Below are 16,495 nucleotides of genomic sequence, written 5' to 3' on the forward strand. Positions count from 1 at the left end.
GATATGGTATGAAGGTCAGCAATAAAAAGACAAAGACAATGACAATAGGCAGAATCACTGAAATGTCAACTGTGTTGTGAATGGAGAACCTGTGGAATAAGTAAAACATTTCAGGTACTTAGGCACCATTTTTACTGAAGATGGTAAATTAAATATAGAAATAGACAACAGAATCAGCAAAGCTGGTATGGTGGGAAGTCAGGTGAATAAATTCATATGGAATAAGAAAGAAATTAGTCAGAACACTAAATTAGCTGTATACAAGACAATGTTCAAACCAGTTTTAACTTATGGATCTGAGAGCTGGGTTAGAAGTAAAACACTTGACCAAAGACTAGAGACAGACCGCAGATACCAGAGTCCTGAGAAAGATTAGGGGCATGAACAGATGGCATCAATGGCAATATCATATTAAAAATGAGAATATTAAGAAAGAACTTGATATTGTCAGCATCCAGGAATGCATTAGCAGAGCTAATCTCAGGTGATATGGTCACTTAAACAGAATGGGTGAGGAAAGATTAGCAAACAAGTGTTCTCTGCCGGGTTGGCAGCAAAACGACCCAGAGGAAGACCAAGATATAGCTGGGTTGATACGGTACAAAGTTCCTTAGACGACAGAAATATAAGATCTGGTAATGTTGGAGTCTTGACAAGTAACAGACTGATTTGGAGAAAAATTGTAGATAGGAAGTTAGTAATGATGTAAATTTTTCATGTAGTACTATCATATCCTATACACCCCTTGAGGGTACATGGCAGGAATTTGATGATGATGGAATGATAATTGCCTCATTCCAACTTTCTGGGATTTTTTTTTTGCTGCCAGATATTGTTAAATAATTTTAAAAGTAATTTGCTTATTAAGATGTCTGTATATTTAATAAGTTCTCTATTTATTCCATCTTCTCCAGAGGATTTTCCTGATTTGCTTTGCTGTTGCTTGTTGGATTTCTTGTTAATGTTATTTCTTCCATTGTATAGTTAGTAGTCATCATTATATCAGTTTTTAGATTTATTACTATCTTGCCATAAGTTTCTAAGAAGTCCAGCCAGGTTTTCTCTTTGATTATTTCAAGTTTCACTTTTTTCTTTTATCTTCTTGTTCATATTTCTTAGATGTGTGCATGCATTTTTTGCCGTTGCTCTTTTGTAATTTATAATTAATTTCTGCTTCTAGTGATTTTGTGTTTATTCCACTGTTTACATGCTTCTTTCTTGTCTTTGATTACTGTTTGAATGTTTTCATCCCAGTTTCTTATTCCCTTTCTTCTCTTTCATTTACTTTTTATTCCAAGTCATTCTGTTGCTACTATTAATATATTTTTTAAATTATTTCATTCAGATGATGATTGGAAATTATGTATCCTATTACTGCATAAAATGCATACTGATCCTAAGCAAACATAAGAAACTTCTTAGAAAATGATCAAAAAAATATATATATAAAATAGAGAAATAGATAGGCATAACAAGCACAACAAATTCTACAAGATGTTTTTCTGCATCATCAACCAACACATATTCCTGTCACACCTAAATGAATCACCTGATCAACATTATTAGTTCATTGGATTAGTCCATCCCTATAGTTATTTACTGTAAACTATCAAATGCATACAGCGAGTGTTCATTATTGGGTAGTTATTTATATTTTGGAAACAAATCTCATTCCCTCTGCTTGTTTTTTTTTTTTTTTTTTTTAAGGATCACATGCTATTTTCTCCACCCAGCAACTTAACATATAGGACACACATATAATATTACGAATGTTAATTATTAATATTTCATTTGCCAGTAATAAAAGTATTGCTATTCACACTTGTTCTTTCCTTTATATTTCCTATTCTTACATGACTTATTGATGACAGCTCACATATTTACAACTTTAAGTAATTCAAATATACCAACCAAATATAGCAGTCTCCTTCATTGCTGTTTTCTAATATATCCTAAAACAAACACATCCTCCTCCCCTACATTTATTTACAATTAAAGTACTGTCACGATATATAGCACATCTCCACAGGCACAAAATTTCTGTGAGGTGCAGCGTTTTCTCTCGCCCCATCACATAGTTAGGATGAAGGCAAGAGACCGTGGCAAATGTCTGATGTAAACATTTTAAAACTTTTTATCCTTCCTCCAACAAATACACCCTGTAGAAATTCAAGTAAAATGTTATTACTTCCCAAATGCTCCTTCCAGCTCACAACCAGAGTGCATAATTCCATAATTATACACTCAGGCCTTTTAAATGAGCAATCTACAGTTTACTAGTAAAGCTTACTTAGAAATGTAGCAGCCCAAACTCTCACAACCAATAAATCTTTTAAGCAATATTAATCAAGGTATGCTTTATTTCACCATGCATTTTTCTAAATATTACGAATATTTCAAGGATATTCATATTTAAAGCCTTGCTAAAAATATGATAAATATAAAATTTTCAACTTACTCATTTGGACCTGAAAGTGAAAATATATTCTGATGGTCAGCAATTTTTCTTTCTTCCCTATAAGTATCATCTTTTTCCTAGCATGAACAAAATATATTTTAAATTTAAAACGCAACAATCTTTAAGGTTTAAAAATTAATAATATTCTATAAGTGAGGCTTTATACTTCAAATAAAATTTTCATTAAAAGAAAATGAAATTACAATCTGAAGTAAACTAATAAAAATCACCTCTGCTGTACATAATGGTTGGGCTTGTAACAATGCATCGATACTTAAAAATCATCTGGGCTATAGAGAAAGAATACGTGAGCTGACAATACACATTTATATGCTGATCTGTCTATTACCTGACCTTCAATAATCAAATCCATGTTAACATGTCATCTGACTCTCCTACAACTGCAATATGTAACCAAGTGCAAAATCTACTCCTTAGTCCTTGTTTTTTCCCCAAAGTATTTTATAAGGTTCAGAAGAAGAAAGTCAGAAAAATTGTATCAATTTTTATTTGGTGGTTAAACATGAATATAAATTCTTTCCTTCATTGTTATACAGTGATCAACTAAATTCAATATGGCAAAATTATTATTGACTCATTGCAGGAGGTCTATACTCTCTTATGCAAAAAAAATTGTACCATGCCTTAAACAAATTCACAGTTTCTGCATCCACCCATTAGATTACCCAGGATGCTATACTAGCACCACAGTAAGCCTTGGATCGCGATCCCAGACCATGGGGCAAAATACTTACTGCATCACTGTTGACCTTTGCAGGCAAGCTCACTAGCCGATTGATTCTGGACAGGACATCCAGGACCATCCATCTTGCTGAAGCAAAGACCATAATAGTGTAAGACTACCAGGATCCCCCCCCCCCCCCTCCAGATTACCATGGGTTGTACCTCAACAACAAATATGGTGGCAGGGCAAGTGAATCCCAGTGATGGAGGTCTGGGATAAATTATTATTATTATTATCCGAGACTTCCAGGGAATAAGGCCTCATCGAGGGAGGATATACATTACCCAAACCAGCTGTCATACCTTCCCTTAAATTCATTCACACTAGATGCACTCACTATCCCTAAAAGCAAACTATTCCACTCACTCACTCACTGCTCTTTGAGAGAAAACCCTAGCTCTTACCCTTTTCTTGACTGAACAAACTTAATATCCATGGTTGTCCCTGTGTTCTCTATCCACCATATATACAACAAAAAATTTCATAAGATGATATCCTATAACACCCATTCTGAAGTTTAGAGACCTTTATCATATCACCCCTCTTTCTCCTGTTAACCAGCATCTGTAATCAACATACTTGCAATCTGTCCTCTAAATCTAAATCCCATAATCCGGATATAATCTTTGTAACTCTTCTTCGTACTCTTTCCACAGCTTCTTCATTCTCTTGGAACCCAGAAGACCAAATCTGTGCACAATAATCCAGGTGCAGTCTTATCAAGACCTTATAAAGAGGCAAAATGAGTTCCTTATCCTTACATGCTAAGGTTCGTTTCAACATCACAATTATAGTGTGAGTTGTATCCGCAACTTTTGCCGTGACCTTTGAACTTCAAATTCCTATTCACCATTATTATGCTAAGATCCCTAGCTTCATCAGTTTCTTGTAGCATAACCCTGCTAATATAATATGCCACTGTAAATCTCTTTACACCGAAGTGCATAATTTTACACTTCCTAACATTAAACTGACAGGCAATTTTCGGTTGCCCAAATTTCCTCTTCATTCAATGTAGCAGTAGTACTGTGCACCATGTTGCATACACCTGGTTGATATATCTTAGCAAAGTGAACACTCATTAATTGAACAATCTCATTAGCTTCTGACACTACAGTACCATCTGAATTCAGTAAAGTTATTCTTCCACATTCATTCTTTCTTTTGCTTGCAGTATAACAATTAAATTCCTTTGAACCTTTAGCCAGCATAGCCAATTTCTTTTCCTACTCTGATTTAGCTTTCCACACAATAATCGTTTCTTTTCTGGTCTGAGTATTATATATGTTATAACTCCTTTCACTCTTATTTTCATGATATTCTTTGCACATCTTCTTCTTGTAGATCTCTTGCTTAACAAGGTTGCACATCTCTTTCATTCCCAACCAACTTATTCTTTGAACACTAGGGATACATTCAGATACTGCCTCATTAAAGCACTTTTTCAAATATTACCATGCACTGCTGACATTTTTCCCAGGAGCTGATACCACAGAACTAAAGATAGTATTTATTTGCCTAAGTCGATCATAATTTCCAGATTTGTAATTCAGCATGTAACCTGTTCTAATGTGAACGTCAGTATAATCAGATACTTCCCAAGAAAGCATGGGATGATCACTGTCACCAACTGGTGTTAAAATAGTCATATTCTCAACAGAGACCCTTTCTGATGCTATGAACAAATCTAACACCTCTTTGACCTCGAGTTCCTTCTTTCACATACTGGTTGAGAAAGTTGTCTTGCAACAATTCAATAAATTCCTCTTCATTCTTATCATGAGATTTCTCTTTTACCCAATCAATGTTTGGATAAGTAAAGTCACCCATAATGATCACTCATTTAGTACCCATGAGGCTAAATTGACGATGCACTTCTCCTTCCGATGAAACTGAGCTTCCAGGTCTGTGGCAACACCACACCATATATTTCATTCTGTTAGTCTCCACTTCACATCAGATAGCCTCAAACTTGCTGTTACATGGGACATTGATTTCTTGTGTTCCTACCCTAAATGGACTTAACAAATATGCAATCTATTTGGCCTTTGTTGTAGAACTTCCTCTTTTCCCTCCCCAGACATACTCAGCAAAGCATATATTTCTGCCCCTTCACCAGATGCATAACTATGTTTGAAGCCATCGATATGAGTCATCTGATATCATTAATAGTACTCTCCTATCTCTTCAAACATAGTTATGTTTGAAGAGATAGGAGATTCTGATAGCTAGGTTTCACTAATGCCAACAATCTTAGTCCACACTGCATTCAATAAAGCAATAAACTCAACTCTGTTTCTGATGGCATTTGTGTATAGACAACAAATTACCGCCTTGTTTATTCTTATAATTATATATGCAATCTATTTGGCCTTGTTGTAGTACTTTCTCATTTCCCACCCCACAATCGAAAGTTGTTTCAGACACTCCCCCCCACCCCTAAAAAAAAAGATTCAAACATAAAGCGTATATTTCCACTTCTTCACCAGATGCATAAGCTTGTTTGAAGCCATTGATATGAGCCATTCATTCTGAGTCAACAGATTCAGAAGAAGCAGAGTGAAACAGGAAGAAAAGTAAAGTAAAAAGTAAAGAAAAGTAAAAAGAGGAAGAATGAAAAGGGACAGTACCAGCACCAGGAGGTCCTCTACACTACGAACAGGTGCCCTACGGGGAGTGAGAGATAAGATGCATAAATGTACTACAGTATTTAATTAAATTGTGCAAACTTTAATTTTTGTGTTTATCATCATCGACATCAAATTCCTGACATGTACCCTCAAGGGATGTACAGGATATGATAGTACTACATGAAAAATTTACATCATTACTAACTTCCTATCTACAATTTTCCTCCAAATCAGTCTATTACTTGTCAAGACTCCAACATTATCAGATCTTATATTTCTATCGTCTAAGGAACTTTGTACCATATCAATTCATCTATATCTTGGTCTTCCTCTGGGTTGTTTTCCTGCCAACCTGGCAGAGAACACTTGCTTTGCTAATCTTTCCTCACCCATTCTATTTAAGTGACCATACCACCTGAGATTAGCTCTGCTAACGCATTCCTGGATGCTGACAATGTCAAGTTCATTCCTAATATCCACGTTTTTAATATCATATTGCCATTGATGCCATCTGTTCACACCCCTAATCTTTTCAGGACTCTCAATATCTGCGGTCTCTAGTCTTTGGTCAAGTGTTTTACTTCTAACCCAGCTCTCAGATCCATAAGTTAAAACTGGTTTGAACATTGTCTTGTATACAGCTAATTTAGTGTTCCGACTAATTTCTCTCTTATTCCATATGAATTTATTCAATTGACTTCCCACCATACCAGCTTTGTTGATTCTGTTTTCTATTTCCATATTTAATTTACCATCTTCATTAAAAATCGTGCCTAAGTACCTGAAATGTTTTACTTGTTCCACAGGTTCCCCGTTCACAACACAGTTGACATTTTCAACAATTATACCTATTTTCATTGTCTTTGTCTTTTTAATGCTGACCTTCATACCATATCTATTACAACAGTTATTCAATTTAGTCAGGGAATCTTGCAAACTTGTAGCGGATTTATTTAGAAGTATAACATCGTCCGCACAAAGCAAAGGGCTGACATTAACATTTCCAATTCTGATATCATGTTTAATATCACTTTCCTTCATAATGTGATCCATATAGATAATGAATAACAGAGGGGATAATGTACATCCTTATATCACACCAGATTTAACATTAAGCCATCTTCCTGTACTTCCTTCAATTCTAACTGCTGACTTACGACTCAAATAAAGTATTGCTTGATATAATGCCCCATTGACACCATATAACTGTAGCATATTGAATATGCTACAGTTATATGGTGTCCAAATCGAGAAAACTTAAATACCGATCTTTGTTATACTCCCATGAATTCTCGACTATTTGTCGCAAAGTGAAGATCTGATCCTGACAGCCTCTATTTGGCCTGAATCCAGCTTGTTCTTCACATGTGTTTATAAGTATGGTTTCATTATGTTAATGAAATTATATTGTGAGAAAAGTAAATTTTTTTTTAAAAATAATCGATTGTATATTACATATATCGTGTGTCCTGTATATGCATATAAGGTTAACATTGAACTAATGAATACACTGATTAAAAATTTCTTTATTGGAAATGCTAATTGTAATTTAACTTAAATGAATTCACAACACGAAAAACTTACTTGTTCTGTGCTGAAAACCTTATGTGTTCTTGCGCACTTGATTTACTGTTTTCAAGTGAAGTACTAACTATAACTATAACATGTAATGGTGGCTCATTTTTCTCGCTTCATGTGAAATGAAAACTGGAAGTGCAACATGCAGTAGAGCATATATAATGTGTAAAACCTATAATACTTTTGAGAGAAACCAGGGCATTTTTGGAACTTGACAGCAGATATTTATGAAGTCTTTCATATATAGAAAGAAAAACATTTAACAGTTATTGTTATGTTATGACAATGATGACAGAACAACTGCTGGAGGAAGAAAATATGCATGTTGAGTTTTAATGACTGCTGATTTTATTCGTCTTTCAAACAGAAAGAAAAATAAATTTCCAAACTTCAAAAGAATAACAGGAAAGAAGAAAGTGAATTGATTGGTTTACATTATGACATTTAGAGAAACCGGCAGCTAAAACTTCAAGTGTATTTGTGATTCTTTAAAAGGGAACGGTAGTGTCCAAACTGAAAATTCCAGATCCAGAAGTTTTAAATTCAACTCTCCAGAAATAAAACTGCTTTAATAAATCTATTGGCAGCTACCTGTGATCAATAGCTTGACAGTGAATGACATGTTTTAAAATGAAAATGTAAATTATGCAAAGAAAAAAACATATGAATGCATTTAGAACGAGACTGAAAATTTACTCGGCACTTGGCTCTGTTCTCTACTTATTTACACAGGGTGATCAAAATTAAAGTATCCCTGTTTAAGGCCTTATGGAGCATCATCTAGTGATCCAAATGCTGCAAATCTTTGTAGGAATACATTGTGTCATGTGGATGCAAAATCTGAGAAGAAAAAACTTCAAAAATTCACCACCAATGTGGTGGTGAATTTTTGCCGTGCCGTATGCTGTATTACTGAATGTAGATGCAGTAATTTTTCTGTGTGTGTGTGTGTGTGTGTGCAACAAAGAGAAAAGTGACACAAGCATAAATAACACATTTTTATTCACTTCCTTATGCATATATGGGTGCTACTGTTCAATGTGCTACCCTTCTCAGTATGCCACAAACACAGCGTGTTCAAGGGCAGAACACAGCTGGTTGGGACTAATGTTGTGCACATGCTGCCTTCCAGTGCTGGCAAGTTATCAAGATGATCCTGATAAATCCTGTCTTTGAAAAAAAGCTCCACAGCCAGAAGTCAAAGATCAGGTGAACGAAGTGGCCATGCAGTGTGAAACGCACAGCTGATCACTCTGGCTTCTGTGAAATGTTCTCAAATCCTGTATGGATTGACCAACGTGTGGAGGGGATGATGGATGATTTTCGTGCAAGATTTCCATCCTGAATGAAAATGACTGAATTTATGCACATGTACCACTGTAGCATAACAAAATTGTTTATCATATCATGATACCTCTTGGTAGTAACTGAGCAGGTCACAGGACCTGACTGGCAAATGTCCTCAAAGAAGAATAATCCAGTGATAAATGAAGTTGTAAACCTGCACCAGACAGTAACTTTGGATGAATGCAGAGGAATTTGTTGGATTGCATGTGGGTTCTGTGTAGCACATACCAGGCAATTGTGGGTATTCACATTCTATTCAGTTGAAAGTGAGCCTCATCTCCCCACAACATCATCCATGGCCATGCAGCATCCAACTCCACTCAAGCAAGGAAGTGCGAATGTGAGTCAACTTACAAAGTCCTCTCGGCACAACTCCTGTGTCAGGGTTATCTTGAATTGGGAGAAACGTGGAATCTTCCATAGAATTTTCCAGACAGTTGTGTAAGTGCATCCATTTATCTTAATATAGCATGTGCACTGCAGGAATCAATGCAGTTATTCATGATCTGCTCCATAATGGCAGTAGCTACTTTATTCAGTTGTTGTGAACTGATTAGTTTGCCACCTGTACCAGATTTAACTCTTAATGATTCCATTTCTTCAAAACGACTAATCATTCATCACAGAGCATATGGAGTACAGCAACAGCACTGCAATTGTTTAGGCAAGAGGGTGGTCTGAAAGGTTCTCGGCCTTGGGCCTTGACCATAGAAGGCAAAGCTATCGGCAAGATTTTTTTCTTCTAAGTTGGTACATCTGTCATAAGCATCCGTGTGAAATTGCAAATCATTCTATCAAGTAGTTTGTTTTATACAGCTGTATGAAGCAAAAGTGTTGTCTATATCCCTTTGAAATGGATAAAATTGAGTATCATGCAGTTAAAAAATTCTCTGTAAAACAAGGTTTAACGCCAAAAGAAATTCATTCAAAGTTCAAAAAAGTTTATGGGCACTCTTCTCCTTCATTTTCGACAATTAAGAAATGGGCTGCCAATTTTAAACATGGCTGTACCAGCCTTGAAGAAGATCCATGTGAAGGACATCCAAAAAGTATAACAACACCAAAAATCATTGATTAAGTGCACAATATGGTGTTGGATGACTGGCGAGTCAAAATGCATGAAATTACTGAGACTATAGGCATTTCAAAAGAACATGCAGAATATATTTTGCATGAAGAATTGCATATGAAAAAACTTTGCGCAAGATGGGTGCTGCCCTTCTCACAGCAGATCAAAAACACACACGCATGAAAATCTCTGAACAGTGCTTGGAGCATTTTAACAAGAATAAAACTGATTTTGTGCATCGATTTATTACTATGGATGAGACTTGGATTCACCATTACACACCAGAATCCAAACAGCAGTCAAAACAGTGGACAGAAGCCAGTTGTTCAGCACCAAAGAAGACAAAGTCGGTTCCATCAGCAGAAATGGCATTTTGTTTATTAATTATCTTGAAAAGGGTAAAACAATAACCGGGAATATTATTCCAATCTTTTAACCAGACTAGATGAAAAAAATTGTGAGAAAAGACCCGGTTTGCAGAAGAAAAAATCATCTTTCATCTTTCATCAGGACAATGCACCTGCCCACAAAGTTGTTTTGGCAATCAAGCCTTAATGGGAAAATTAAGGGATCTGCACTATGAATTGTTGGAACATCCACCCTATTCCCCAGATTTGCCTCCCTCTGACTTCTATTTCTTCCCAAAACTAAAACTCTTCCTTGCTGGTCAGCATTTTTCTTCAAATCAAGAGGTGACTGCAGCTGTGGAGGGGTATTTTGCAGATCTTACTGAGAGCCACTATTAGTCTTAAGGGAGATTATGTTGAAAAATAAAAATAATTCTGAAATTCTAAATTTGTCATTTCATTGTTAGGTTGAGAACGTTTCTTACCACCCTCGTAGTAAAGTTCACAAACAAAGCATGCTTGGGGCAAGGTTAGTGCCATCACTATTAACAACTAGAATGAAGGGAAAAATTCCTGTGTCCATCTTTTTAGACCTTCCTGATATCTACTGAGTTGTGCAATATGCAAATTCCATGCATTGGTGTTCACAACACCCCTGGTGGTGAATTCTGGAACTAGTTTTTACTCCACATATCACTTCCACATGATGCTCAATGTATTCCTGCAAAGTTTCACAGCATTTGGATCACTGGGTGGTTCTCCACAAGGCTTTAAATGGGAATACTTTAATTCAGAACACACTGTACTTTGGTATACTGTGCTCCAGTATACCCAAGTATTCTAAATTTAATACACACAAGAGTATTGCTAATTTGCTAGTCAACTGATGACCTTACTATCCTGATCATTCGTAAAAAACACACAACTACTAAAAAAAGCTAGAACCCTATTCTTTATACATGGATGATTGAAAACATTGAATCATTATTCACCAGCTGTGGTTTAAAGACACTAGCTTAAAGCTAGCAATATTCTACATCAGTGCTGAGCTAAAAGTGACCACCATAAGGTATTTGTATCCAAAATAAAGACTGGGGTAATTACTATTTAGTACTTCGAGTTGTGGAAGTGGAGATTGCTGGTCTGTGTCTGATGGAGACAGCATGTTCTGCAAGCCCTGACTGTTCCAGCTTATGGAATTTAATGTAATTAAATTACATAAGTTGATTTGATGTTCATCATGATAAATAGCTGACAATCTATCAGTTTGACCAAAATATAAACCCACACTAGCAGAAAATTATTCGATAGACTCCAGGCCGATCAAATTCTCTAAAGGCAGAATTTTATCCTTCGCAGAGCTTAGAAGAGTAGAAATTTTGTTGACAGAATGAAAGGACACCTGTAGGCCAAACGATCTAAGCAATTTAGCTATTTTTTCAGAAACACTTCTAACGCCAGGAAAGGCAACACAACGGACATCTTTTTGGGAAGAAGGTGACAAGAAAACCTATAACTATTAACGACTTTGTTGATATGACTCGTTCAAACCATTAGCAAGGAAAGCACACTTAATTTATTTCTTGAGAAGCAGCACTTCAGTAGAGCAAAATGAGTGAGCTCAACGTACTCAAGCCTTAATGGTGCTGATTTTTGACAAGGATAATGATGTGAAAGAACATAAATGTGAAGTCCACTATGTTCCCCTTCTCCTAAAAATACTTAGCTTTGTTAAATAAGAACATTGAGTCTCTTCACAATGAGTTAGTCTCAATCCTGCATCCTGATACAGGATTGAATACAGTCTCAATCATATCTCAATGTTTCTCCTGACTAGGTTTTTGCCACTACATAAGATAAACTTATCCAAAAATGAGATCATCTTGTTAGTCAAATAAGACAGTAATTAATATATCAGGTTAACCACTCTCCCTCTCTGCTGAGGAAATAAATGCTCTATTTAAAGGTGATTTTTTCTAAACCTCGAAAATCCTTCCTGTAATTAATTTTTTCTTGTTGTAGATAAAGCACTATGATGTTTCCTTAGATATGGCTAGTTCATCATCAAATTCCTGCAATGTACCCTCAAGGGGTGTACAGGATATGATAGTACTACATGAAAAAAATTACTTCATTACTAACTTCTTATCTCCAAATCAGTCTGTTAATTGTCAAGACTCCAACATTATCAGATCTTATATTTCTATCGTCTAAGGCACTTTGTACCGTATCAATCCACCTATATCTTGGTCTTCCTCTGGGTCGTTTTGCTGCCAACCTGGCAGAGAACACTTGTTTTGCTAATCTTTCTTCCCCCAGTCTGTTTAAGTGACCATACCACCTGAGATTAGCTCTGCTAACGCATTCCTGGATGCTGCCAATGTCTAGTTCTTTCCTAATATCTTCGTTTTTAATATGATACTGCCCATTGATGCCATCTGTTCAACGCCTAAAATCTTTCTCAGGACACTCATTTCTGAGGTCTTTAGTCTTTGGTCAAGTGTTTTACTTCTGACCCAGCTCTCAGATCCATAAGTTAAAACTGGTTTGAACACTGTCTTGTATACAGCTAATTTAGTGTTCCGACTAACTTCTCTCTTATTCCATATGAATTTATTCAATTGACTTCCCACCATACCAGCTTTGCTGATTCTGTTGTCTATTTCTATATTTAATTTACCATCTTCATTAAAAATCGTGCCCAAGTAGCTGAAATGTTTTACTTGTTCCATAAGTTCTCCATTCACAACACAGTTGACATTTTCAATGATTCTGCCTATTTTCATTGTCTTTTTATTGCTGACCTTCATACCATAACTATTACAACAGCTATTCAATTTAGCCAAAGAATCTTGCAGACGTGTAGTGGATTTATTTAGAAGTATAACATCATCTGCATAAAGCAAAGAGCTGACATTAACATCTCCAATTTTGATATCATATTTAATACCACTTTCCTTCATAATTTGATCCATATAGATAATGAATAACAGAGGGGATAATGTACATCCTTGTCTCACATCAGATTTAACATTAAACCATCTTCCTGTACTTCCTTCAATTCTAACTGCTGACTTACAACTCAAATAAAGACTAAGTATTGCTTGATATAATGCCCCATTGACACCATATAACTGTAGCGTATTGAATAGCTTCTCTCTTGGCACCTTGTCACATGCCTTTTCCAAATCGACAAAACTTAAATACAGAACTTTGTTATATTCCCATGCTTTCTCAACTATTTATCGTAAAGTGAAGATCTGATCCTCACAGCCTCTATTTGGACGGAATCCAGCTTGTTCTTCACCAAGCTTTTCTTCCACAATTCTTCTCAACCGTTTCTCAAGTATACTTGCATAGATCTTGCCAGGAACACTCAGTAGGGAAATAGCTCTTAATTCTCACATTCAGTTTTATTACACTTTTTATATATGGGTACTACTTCAGCATTTCTGGTCGAATATCATCTACTCCTGCTGCCTTTCCACATTTCAAGCCTTTGATGGTTTTTTCTACTTCAAGTATGGATATGTATTCCTGACTGCATGCCTGGTCAGTGTTTTTTACCACTGTGCTGTCATCACTGCTTGTTTCATTTAGCAGTTTTTCAAAGTAATTACTCCATACTTCAAGGATATCTTTTTCTCCCGTTTTCATGTCACCTTTATCATCTCTATCTCCTTTTACAGCACTCTTTCCTCCATTCCTAAGCTTCTTCAACAACCTCCAGAATATTTTGCCACCTTCTTGATATTTATTTTCTATATTCTTGCCAAAGTCCTCCCATGACTTTTGTTTAGCTAGTTTTACACAGTGTGTAGCATTCTTACATTTGTCTCGGTATTCTCTAAGAGCACAAGCTGACTTATTTGCCAGGAACTTTTGATATGCTTTCTTCTTTTCCTTCACTGCCTCTTTAACTTCCTGTGTCCACCATGGAGTTCTGATTTTTCTATCCTTGCAGACAACTTCACCAATGCCTCTCTAGCTGAATCAATCAGGGTTTTTCTTCAAGGCTTGCCACTGATTCTCCATGGTTTGGTTCCTGTTCTCAAACTCTCATTTTTTCTTCAATAATTTTGGTGTATTTTAGTCTACAGTTCACGTCTGAGAGCTTCTCAACTTTTATTCACTTTAAAACTTTCTTACATGTTATTCTTTTCAATATGAAATTCAATTTTATCCTGCTCAAGACTAAATAGTGATCACCTCCAATTTCAAATCCTCTGTACACGCTGGTGTCCTGCACCAGGAAGAAAACATCACTATCAACAATAACATAGTCAATGAGACTTTTCTTATTCCTTGCCTCTTCTCTCCATGTGAATTTGTGCACATTTTTATGTTGGAACATGGTGTTAGTAATAACCAGTCCATGTCCTGAGCAGAAATCCAACAGATATGTGTCATTATTATTAGCTTTGATCTTTTCTCCAAATTTTCCCAAAATATTTTTGTATGTCTCACAATCATTTCCTACTCTGCTATTTTGGTCCCCAACAAGGACCAACTTTTCCTTTTTCATTGTGTCAGATACTTTTTCTAAAGCCTCAAAAAATTCCTCCACTTCTACCTTAATAGATCCTTCTGTGGGACCATAGGCACAAATAAGTCTCATTGTCCAGTTCCCCATTCTCATATTTGCCCACAATACTCTACTTGAGACTGACTGCCATTCTAGAAGATTAGCCTTGTATTTTGTGTTGAATGCTATGGCTACTCCTTCTTTTCCTTGATTGTCATTGCCTGAATATAACATTCTGTATTTATTGCTCAGAAAGATCTCACCAGTTTTGGTCTTTTTTTGTTTCAGTCACCCCTATTATGTCGATCTGGTACTTATCTAATTCTTCAGCTACCTCCATTTCTTTGCCATTCAGGCTTCTTACGTTGATAGCACAGATCTTGAACACTGGTGATGTTGAGCTGGAATAAGTTTTAGGATTTGTTCCACTGGCTGACTTTTCGCTGTTCGCCCTGGTTCCCTGGCGAAAACAACGGGGGCCTTATATAACTGGGCGACACCGCGGTGGGCATGAAATTTTGTCTGCATGATATGGCCAGTTGCCTTCATCAAATACTTTCAAAGTCCAAGCCTCTACCACTGATTTTGTCTTACTAAGAAATAAAGGCTTTATTCTAAGTAGAAACATTAATTTTGTTTTTGCTGAAGCTAATAAAGGAAAAGCATTAATATTTCAAAAACTAGAATGAATATTATAGAAAACTAACATTATTGCTACATGACTATGCTATTGTCCTCTTTCTAATTATTATTATTATTAACATATTTTGAAGGGGTGCTTAAGGGTCAAAGCTGTATAACTGAGAGGAGACTTCCACATAGCCTTTAAAGGAATGCGGAGAACCGACCAGGGCTTCTGACCTAATCCAATCCTCACCTTCTCGTGGTGCACCCTGTTGGGTATCTACTTTGATATTGAACGAACGAGGATGGGCTGGCAATTTGGGATTTAGCCGACCAAATTGTATTCTTATTGGTTAAACCAAAATAAAAAATGATGGTACAACATGACAAAATTTCATGCCGGCTGGGGCGTCGCCCGGTTAAACAAGGCCCCCGTTGTTTTCGCCAGGGAAACAGGGCGAACAGCGAAAAGTCAGCTACTGGAACAAATCTGAAAACAAACCCCAACTCAACATCACCAGAGTTAAAAATCGGTACTATCAACGTAAGAAGCCTGAATGGCAAAGAAATGGAGCTAGCTGAGGAATTAAATAAGTACCAGATCGACATAATAGGGGTGACTGAAACAAAAAAGACCAAAACTGGTGAGATCTTTCTGAGCAATAAATACAGAATGTTATATTCAGGCAATGACAATCAAGGAAAAGAAGGAGTAGCCATAGTATTCAACACAAAATACGAGGCTAATCTTCTTGAATGGCAGTCAGTCTCAAGTAGAGTAATGTGGGCAAATATGAGAATGGGGAACTGGACAATGAGACTTATTTGTGCCTATGGTCCCACAGAAGGTTCTACTAAGGTAGAAGTGGAGGAATTTTTGGATGCTTTAGAAAAAGCAACTGACACAATGAAAAAGGAAAAGTTGGTCCTTGTTGGGGATCTAAATAGCAGAGTAGGAAATGATTGTGAGACATACAAAAACATTTTGGGAAAATTTGGAGAAAAGAGCAAAGCTAATAATAATGGCAAATATCTGTTGGATTTCTGCTCAGGACATGGACTGGTTATTACTAACACCATGTTCCAACATAAAAATGTGCACAAATTCACATGGAGAGAAGAGGCTAGGAATAAGAAAAGTCTCATTGACTATGTTATTGTTGATAGTGATG

At 36.2% G+C, this 16,495-nt stretch overlaps 1 protein-coding gene across 5 annotated transcripts in view; it reads right to left on the reverse strand.

Moving 5' to 3' along the window:
• The window catches only part of LOC150104886 (uncharacterized), a 695,785-nt gene that overhangs the window by 59,322 nt on the left and 619,968 nt on the right, over window positions 1-16,495 (reverse strand). For all 5 annotated transcript variants that reach the window (XM_090395398.1, XM_090395401.1, XM_090395397.1 and 2 more), the window contains exon 31: window positions 2,459-2,535. In XM_090395398.1, coding sequence (XP_090251524.1) covers window positions 2,459-2,535 — 77 coding nt within the window. The remainder of the gene's footprint in view (window positions 1-2,458; window positions 2,536-16,495) is intronic.

The sequence above is a fragment of the Typopeltis vanoorti genome, chromosome 7 (assembly GCF_054136105.1).
Source record: "Typopeltis vanoorti isolate ZY-2024b chromosome 7, IOZ_Tvanoo_1.0, whole genome shotgun sequence".
NCBI lineage: Eukaryota > Metazoa > Arthropoda > Arachnida > Uropygi > Thelyphonidae > Typopeltis > Typopeltis vanoorti.